Below are 9472 nucleotides of genomic sequence, written 5' to 3'. Positions count from 1 at the left end.
AGGGAGCAGGGACAGTTTCTGCTATCTAGACCTGTGTGGTCCTCAACAGACCATTGGTATTTCTGGTACTCCTCAGTTCCATGTTCCTGGGGAGTTCAGTCTGGGAGGTCATGCATGTGCCCTGTGGACCCTGTCCCATGAGGGTGACAGAAACTCTAGTGTAGTGACTATGGTCTTTTAGCATTCTCTAATGCATTCTGCAGGGCATTTTGGCAGCACCACAATTGAGCTGTGACAACTCAATGTCCCAGAGGTTGTCCCTGCAATATCCTTAAACCAAATCAGACCCAACCTTGAATTCAAAAATCCAGGCTCCCCTTTGAATTGCAAGGTTTTATTGTTTGATTCCTGTTCTTAGACACCTGGAGTGAAGGACTATAATCTGCTGCATCTATGCAGGTAGGCAGGCAAGTGGCTTCCTTGAGACCAAAGTTGTAGCCATCAACATAGCGGGCTGGCTTCTATCTTTTCCTGCAAACAGAAAGCCAAGTGAAACCTTTGGGGTGAAGGAGACCTCAGGCACCACTGACCATGCAATGAGACACCTCCTAGAAAGACCTGCATCCAATATGCAATTGCTCTTGTATCAGGACAAAGGAGCCTTGTCTCCAACCTATTGAGACAACTTTGAAAAGAGCCTCAAATCTAGCCATATGGGAGGAGACAACTTGTATGACAACATAGTCCCAGTGGCACCAAATGTGGAGGAGCTCAAAGAGCACCACGTGAGCCTTTGGGAAGCTGGGGCCACACAAGTAAACTGACCACTGTCACATGTTGATGATGACCCTCAAATATCTTCAGCTAAAGGCAGGGACTTAACACACCAGTTCTAGGGACATGAGGCCTGTTCACTTCAATCCTATCCTTGAATGTCCACACGTGGAATCCACAAAGTGGCCTTCAAAGTTCAGAGAACAGGATAACATAGGACTTTTTTGGAGATGGAGTGGTAGGTTTGAAAATTTAGGATAAAAGACCCAGGCTAGAGAAAGGTGCCAGGTGCCAAGCTTCTGTAGCTAGACTTGGAAGGCTTTGTAGGAAGGCTGAGGGAGGCCAAACTCAGGTAGATATCTACTGTGGCTTGGCTGATCTGAGCAGCCAGTGCTGGCTCAGGCAGTCTGAGAGTTCCTTCCTGCCCCATCCTCCTGACATCCTCAATCCGGTGTGTCACATTTCTTGATGATCAGTGAAGCTTCCGTGGTGTGTAAGAGCACAAGCCCTGCCTCTAACCAGACACATAGATACTCACTATGAAAGTAGTTGCATGTATCTTGTCTTCCTCTGTCAAGGTGCTATCGACACATTGCTTGATTTTTGCAGTATTTTCCAGTATTACAGGGTCATCTTTGTATTGTTTCACGTACTCAACATACTCCTCTGAGGTTCCATTTAAAAATAGACGAACATCCTCTTTTATAGCTGGGCAAATGCCACAATCTGGAACACAAAGACAAGTTGACCCTAACTGGAAAGACATACATCAGTATATCCCAGGGGTTAGAGGGTGTGAGAGCCTGGATAGCTTGCATCCCTGACCCCCACGCCGTAATACCAACCTCCTCCTGAAGTCAGGAGGAGCAGGGCAGCCCCGAGGATCACCACAGCACCAGCAAGCTTCATGATAATGGTGGCAGGTGATCCTACAGAGCTTGGTCCCCTTCTTTAACTGCCCTGCTCAGTGGGAAGGGAGGGGCTTGTCTCTGATGCTCTCCATGCCTCTCCTTTTACACATCTTGGAACTTCCAGAGGGTGTGTGTTTGCGTCATTGGGAAATATGTATTTTGGCAAGATCCTGGTCAATAACCTATATCAGCTTGTGTGCCTTCTTAGTAATCTTCTTAAGATATGAAAAATGTGACTTGTCATTTGACAGCAAAGGGAAAGTAAGAGGAGGGAGAGGATCAAATTGTCTCTCGATCAGACCTCCAGAATGAGGCCTGTGTCCTCCTGTCATACTGGAAACCTCAAGAGCCATATTCATAGTCAGTACTAAACAAGCCAAAATACAGACCACTGGCGATGTGACCCCTGCCCTGTCTTTGTTCATCCCCTATCTTCCATATGCTTCGTGCCTTCCCTTGAATCAGTCTCTTCAACCCATGCTTATTCTGATTTTGTAGGCATCCTTCAATTTTACCTTTTTGTTTTTGGTTGTATATTTTTTTCTGAGATAGGGTCTCTCTACACAGCCCACACTTCCTAAAGAAGGACAAAAGAGCTGTCAAAAGAACCCTTTCATGAAGCCTAAAATGGCAATGTCAGGGAAGCCAGTGTATCTCCTATCAGAGTGAATGGGCTTAAGCAGTCTGTTTCCAAGGTGGGTGGAGCAGGGGGCCTACCTTCTAGGACCAGGCTGTCCTGGAAATATGTAGATCAGGTTAGTCTTGGACTCACAGAAGTCTTTGTGACTCTCTCCCATGTGCATAGTGGAATAAAAGGCAAGTACTTTCACGTCTACCTAAACCTTACTTCTTAAACCCATAGTTGAGGTTTTCTGTTTTGTTTGCTTGTTTGTTTGTTTGTTTGTTTGTTTATTGTTCTTTTAGTTTTTTGTTATTTGTTTTTTAAAGAAGATTTTGCCCAGGTTGGTCTTGACCTCATAACCTTCCTGAGAAATGGGTGTATAGTCCTACCTGCCTGCCTAACTATCTGTCTTCTGTCTGTCTGTCTGGGGGCCTGTCTGTCTGTCTGTCTGTCTGTTTATGTGTATGTGTGGTGCTTTCAACTTTCTTTGGCGCTGGTGGAAATCATTGTCAAAATCTGTTAACAATGAGCTGTTATGATAATTCTCAACTTTGATCTCAGTATTTTGGAGGAAGAGCGTTCCTATTTTCGTGAGTTTGAGGTCAGTCTGGTCTGCACAAAGAGTTCTAGGCTACCCAAAATTACACAGGAAGACGCTGTTAATAAACATCATTAGTGTGTTCATTAAGTTTTCACATCAAGTGCCTTGTGCTTATTTTTTTTATAACTAAGCAAGGACATTGCAGTTCAAATCTACCTGGACCCCTAATTGGTCACTGCCAGACTCTACATTGCTGCTCTAGCTATTCTGACTACTGATCAAAAAACCTGCATGATGGCCATTTTGAACATTCCACAGCTACCCTGTAAAAATTAGAGTCCAATCTCAGCTGGATTCCCAAGCTCCAGAACATTCAGCATCAGTCCATCTGTGCCAGTGTGTCCAGCGGATCTTTGCTACCACAGAATTCCAGATGACCCTTCAACCCACTGTACGTGGGCCACAGGGGAGCATCTCCCACTGCACAGGGGCATAAGGGGACTGTTGGGAAGGGTGCTAAGATGCAAGGTTGTGGTAGGGCTCCTGCTCCACCCACCTTGGAAGCAGACTGCTTAAGCCCATTCACTCAGATAGGGGATACACTGGCCTCCCTGGCATTGCGATTTTAGGCTTCATGAAAGGGTACTTTTGACCGCTCATTTGTCCTTCGTTAGGAAGTATGGGCTGAACAAACACCAATGGAGGAGGCTGAAGACAGCAGAGCAAAGCCTGAGGCATACATATAAAGGCTGAAGGGTCATCAGGATGAGCTGTGAAATAGGCCAAGAGTCTTACTGCTCTATGGTAGCTGAAGCATTTGATGGGGGAAATGCAGGAGAGAGTAGATAGGGTCATGGAATGAAGAGAGGGCAGAGGCAAACTCTGAGAAAGAACACAAGGGATTCAAAAGTCAGGATAATTAGACCCCAAATGCCAGGAAGGGTCTAGGAAGCTGTACTATCTTTGGAGAGTACTTTAGGGCCTGGAGACTCATCTTGGCAGAGTGCCAGAAAGGCTCAGCTTCCTGTCCATGCTGTGAAGGATCTGCAGCACAGGTAGGCCTCAGGGTCCCATGCTAGTAAGAGGACCACTCAGGAGAGTATACCACTGCTGCCTCTACCACGTGCTACCTGTTGGAGTTAGTCCCTTGCTGATGTGTATTCAAATGCTAAGTACTGTACCCCAGGGAATGGAATCTCCCAAACTTCCAACTACTTGCCAATCTCTTTAACAAATTTTCACATACACCAGATGTTGCTTAGTAAATTAGTTCACCTAAACTCTGACTATCTAAGAAAATGTGAATGCCAGGCAATGATGGAGAGAAGAGAGATATTCTAGGCTTTTTTTTTTTTCTGGGCTGGGTGTCACAGGTAGGGATCAGAAAGTGAGAGAAGAGGAGAGAGGAAGATTAAGAAGACAGAGAAAGGGGAAGGCAGCATTGGGGCCTGATGTCTCAGGAGCACATGACCAGGGTCTGTGCACATGAGTACAGGCTGATGGAGCAGAAGTAACACTGGGCAACATGTTAACAGCAATTAACATCGGGCCTATGGATTGTATGCAAGTCAAATTATACACAACCTGTCTGATCTAGGTTTACAGCTTATCAAATAATATACAAATCTTTTTTTTTCTTCTATAGAGGCTAGCTACAATATATATTTCTTTTTTTTCCATTTTTTATTAGGTATTTCGCTCATTTACATTTGCAATGCTATACCAAAAGTCCCCCATAGCCACCCACCCCCTCTCCCCTACCCACCCACTCCCCTTTTATGGCCCTGGCGTTCCCCAGTACTGGGGCATATAAAGTTTGCGTGTCCAATGGGCCTCTCTTTCCAGTGATGGCCGACTAGGCCATCATTTGATGCATATGCAGCTAGAGTCAAGAGCTCCGGGGTACTGGTTAGTTCATAATGTTGTTCCACCTATAGGGTTGCAGATCCCTTTAGCTTCTTTGGTACTTTCTCTAGCTCCTTCATTGGGGGCCATGTGATCCATCCAATAGCCGACTGTGAGCATCCACTTCTATGTTTGCTAGGCCCAGGCATACTCTGACAAGAGACAGCTATATCAGGGTCCTTTCAGCATAATCTTCCTAGTGTATGCAATGGTGTCAGCATTTGGAAGCTGATTATGGGATGGATCCCCGGATATGGTAGTGTCTACATGGTCCATCCTTTTATCTCAGCTCCAAACTTTGTCTCTGTAACTCCTTCCAAGGGTGTTTTGTTCCCACTTCTAAGGAGGGGCATAGTGTTCACACTTCAGTCTTCATTTTTCTTGAGTTTCATGTGTTTAGGAAATTGTATCTTATATCTTGGGTATCTTAGGTTTTGGGCTAATATCCACTTATCAGTGAGTACATATTGTGTGAGTTCCTTTGTGAATGTGTTACCTCACTCAGGATGATGCCCTCCAGGTCCATCCATTTGGCTAGGAATTTCATAAATTCATTCTTTTTAATAGCTGAGTAGTACTCCATTGTGTAGATGTACCACATTTTCTGTATCCATTCCTCTGTTGAGGGGCATCTGGGTTCCTTCCAGCTTCTGGCTATTATAAATAAGGCTGCTATGAACATAGTGGAGCATGTGTCCTTCTTACCAGTTGGGGCATCTTCTGGATATATGCCCAGGAGAGGTATTGCTGGATCCTCCGGTAGTACTATATCCAGTTTTCTGAGGAACCGCCAGACTGATTTCCATAGTGGTTGTACAAGCCTGCAATCCCACCAACAATGGAGGAGTGTTCCTCTTTCTCCACATCCACGCCAGCATCTGCTGTCACCTGAATTTTTGATCTTAGCCATTCTGACTGGTGTGAGGTGGAATCTCAGGGTTGTTTTGATTTGCATTTCCCTGATAATTAAGATGTTGAACATTTTTTCAGGTTCTTCTCTGCCATTCGGTATTCCTCGGGTGAGAATTCTTTGTTCAATTCTGAGCCCCATTTTTAATGGGGTTATTTGATTTTATGGAGTCCACCTTCTTCAGTTCTTTATATATATTGAATATTAGTCCCCTATCTGATTTAGGATAGGTAAAGATCCTTTCCCAATCTGTTGGTGGCCTTTTTGTCTTGTTGACAGTGCCTTTTGCCTTGCAGAAGCTTTGCAATTTTATGAGGTCCCATTTGTCTATTCTCGATCTTACAGCACAAGTCATTGCTGTTCTATTCAGGAATTTTTCCCCTATGTCCATGTCTTCGAGGCTTTTCCCAACTTTCTCCTCTATAAGTTTCAGTTCTCTGGTTTTATGTGAAGTTCCTTGATCCACTTAGATTTGACCTTAGTACAAGGAGATAGGAATGGATCGATTCACATTCTTCTACATGATAACAACCAGTTGTGCCAGCACCATTTGTTGAAAATGCTGTCTTTCTTCCACTGGATGGTTTTAGCTCCCTTGTCGAAGATCTAGTGGCCATAGGTGTGTGGGTTCGTTTCTGGGTCTTCAATTCTATTCCATTGGTCTACTTGTCTGTCATTATACCAGTACCATGCAGTTTTTATCAAAATTGCTCTGTAGTAAAGCTTTAGGTCAGGGATGGTGATTCCACCAGAGGTTCTTTTATCCTTGAGAAGAGTTTTTGCTATCCTAGGTTTTTTGTTGTTCCAGATGAATTTGCAGATTGCTCTTTCTAATTCGTTGAAGAATTGAGTTGGAATTTTGATGGGGATTGCATTGAATCTGTAGATTGCTTTTGGCAAGATAGCCATTTTTACAATGTTGATACTGCCAATCCATGAGCATGGGATATCTTTCCATCTTCTGAGATCTTCTTTAATTTCTTTCTTCAGAGACTTGAAGTTTTTATGATTCAGATCTTTCACTTCCTTAGTTAGAGTCACACAAAGATATTTTATATTATTTGTGACTATTGAGAAGGGTGTTGTTTCCCTAATTTCTTTCTCAGCCTGTTTATTCTTTGTGTAGAGAAAGACCATTGACTTGAGTTAATTTTATATCCAGCTACTTCACCGAAGCTGTTTATCAGGTTTAGGAGTTCTCTGGTGGAATTTTTAGGGTCACTGATATATACTATCATATCATCTGCAAAAAGGGATATTTTGACTTCCTCTTTTCCAATTTGTATCCCCTTGATCTCCTTTTGTTGTCGAATTGCTCTGGCTAGGACTTCAAGAACAATGTTGAATAGGTATGGAGAGTGTGGACAGCCTTGTCTAGTTCCTGATTTTAGTGGGATTGCTTCAAGCTTCTCACCATTTACTTTGATGTTGGCTAATGGTTTGCTGTAGATTGCTTTTATCATGGTTAGGTATGGGCCTTGAATTCCTGATCTTTCCAAGACTTTTATCATGAATGGGTGTTGGATCTTGTCGAATGCTTTTTCCGCATCTAACGAGATGATCATGTGGTTTTTGTCTTTGAGTTTGTTTATATAATGGATTACGTTGATGGATTTCCGAATATTAAACCATCCCTGCATCCCTGGAATAAAACCTACTTGGTCAGGATGGATGATTGCTTTAATGTGTTCTTGGATTCGGTTAGCGAGAATTTTATTGAGGATTTTTGCATCTATATTCATAAGGGAAATTGGTCTGAAGTTCTCTATCTTTTTTGGATCTTTCTGTGGTTTAGGTATCAGAGTAATTGTGGCTTCATAGAATGAGTTGGGTAGAGTTCCATCTACTTCTATTTTGTGGAATACTTTATGCAGAACTGGAATTAGATCTTCTTTGAAGGTCTGGTAGAACTCTGCACTAAACCCATCTGGTCCTGGGCTTTTTTTTGGCTGGGAGACTACTAATGACTGATTCTATTTCTTTAGGGGATATGGGAATGTTTAGATCGTTAAATTGATCCTGATTTAACTTTGGTACCTGGTATCTGTCTAGAAATTTGTCCATTTCATCCAGGTTTTCCAGTTTTGTTGAGTATATCCTTTTGTAGAAGGATCCGATGGTGTTTTGGATTTCTCCAGGATCTGTTGTTATGTCTCCCTTTTCATTTCTGATTTTGTTAAATAGGATGTTGTCCCTGTGCCCTCTAGTGAGTCTAGCTAAGGGTTTATCTATCTTGTTGATTTTCTCAAAGAACCAACTCCTTGTTTGGTTAATTCTTTGAATAGTTCTTCTTGTTTCCACTTGGTTGATTTCACCCCGGAGTTTGATTATTTCCTCATGTTTTTCTTTCTCCCACTCAACAATGGTCTGTCTGACATAGCTTTTTATGTCATTCCCTGTGTGCCTTCTCTTTATATATGTAGGTAGTATGTTCCTTCATTGTTGACTTTCTTGTTCCATCATTTCTAGAAGATAACGTCACACATGTAGAAATGAGACATGCATCAATGACAATTATTTTATTCACAAGTTCTTCTGAAAAAGGAAAACAAATCAATGAACACCCTGATAGTCAGTTAAGAAAGGGGTGAAATAAGAGGTCACATTAGAAGCAGTGAAGGTGTTCATTGTCATGTCTACAGTGATTTATTGGTTTTATACATTAAATAACATCTACCATGTGGGTCAGTGGTGGAGCAGGCCTTTAATTGAAGCACCTGTGAGGCATAAGCAGAAATATCTCAGAGTTGGTGTACAGCTTGGTCAACAGAGAGACTTCTATGACAGCCAGGGCTACACATAGTCAACCAGAATCACAATACAAAACCAACAACGACAACATCAACAACAACAAGTCTCTCACATTTTATAATTTATGCACAGTTAGAGGCCACAGCAATTCTGCTTACCCAAAGTTTAATAAAAGAAATGCTTTAGTACAAAAGAAATTATTTTTAAAACCATCACAAGAATCTGATTTCTTCTATATGTTATAAATCCAGAGTTTGGCCAATGCCTACTCCTAGTCTTTGGAAGAGTTTCTTACTTTGACCAGAGCATAACATCATGAACAGTAATGACTGACTTTGAGTTCCAGGTTAACAGACTATCATCTCTTTCTTCGTTCTCCACTTTCTGCTCTGTGTAACCAGAAACATTTGAATATTTCCCTCTAAGGACATAACCAGAGAAAGCTGGAGACCACCTGTGTGCCCTCATCTCTCACAGCACAGTACTAAGAGCCTTCTGTTGCAGTAAATCTCCATCCCAAATATGCCTAGGCAATGAAAACACAGCACAATTAATATGAATACATGCTGTGTGCCTAGATTGGGCAGATCTACTACTACACTACCATCTTCCACATCAAGTGTCCCTATATAACTTGTGGTTTCACCAAGCCATTTGCTTCTGCTCCTCTTCTTCTTCCTCCTACTCTGCACCTTCTTCCTCTTCCTTTTTATCCTTCTTTCTCTTCCCCCACCTTCTGCTCCACCTTCCCTTTATCTTCCCAATCATCAGCTCTTGTTTATTTTACAAATTAAGATGGGAAGCAAAAATACAGGTAGTCATCTAAGTGCTGACTCTGTCCTTCTTCCTAACCCCTCACCGGAGAAAAGAATTAACATCAAATATAATTAGCCCCAGGGCTATCCATAACAGCCTTCTTGGGTTTGCTGCCCTCAATTTTTACTAATTAAACATCATGTTTGGCTATATTTGTGGCAACTTGTAATGTGCTTATTCTACACCTGATATCCTTGAAGGATTATACATGAAGTCCTACATGCTAGGCTTTGAATACTATGCGACATGACATATACCAGCTCCCAGGTGTGTGAAAGCTTCAGTCCCAAGGACTAGTAGTG

At 42.4% G+C, this 9472-nt stretch overlaps 1 protein-coding gene across 1 annotated transcript; it reads right to left on the bottom strand.

Annotated features, from left to right (window-relative positions):
* Positions 1-319: 319 nt before the first annotated feature.
* Scgb1b29 (secretoglobin, family 1B, member 29) lies at positions 320-1623 on the bottom strand. The gene is made up of 3 exons (NM_001256066.1): positions 1560-1623; positions 1253-1440; positions 320-471 (listed from the first exon to the last, which is right to left on the bottom strand). Exons 1-3 carry the CDS (start codon positions 1621-1623, stop codon positions 442-444), a joined length of 282 nt encoding a protein of 93 aa, NP_001242995.1. The 3' UTR covers positions 320-441.
* Between the last annotated feature and the right edge of the window lie 7849 nt (positions 1624-9472).

The sequence above is a fragment of the Mus musculus genome, chromosome 7, assembly GCF_000001635.26.
Source record: "Mus musculus strain C57BL/6J chromosome 7, GRCm38.p6 C57BL/6J".
NCBI lineage: Eukaryota > Metazoa > Chordata > Mammalia > Rodentia > Muridae > Mus > Mus musculus.
This window is presented reverse-complemented; position numbering and strand designations above follow the sequence as displayed.

Coding starts and splice junctions, on each gene's coding strand:
- Scgb1b29 (NM_001256066.1), bottom strand. CDS start 1,623: ATGAAGCTTGCTGGTGCTGTGGTGATCCTCGGGGCTGCCCTGCTCCTC. Junction 1,441..1,559: donor CCTCCTGACTTCAGGAGGAG/GTTGGTATTACG, acceptor TTTGTGTTCCAG/ATTGTGGCATTTGCCCAGCT. Junction 472..1,252: donor TACATGCAACTACTTTCATA/GTGAGTATCTAT, acceptor TTCTGTTTGCAG/GAAAAGATAGAAGCCAGCCC.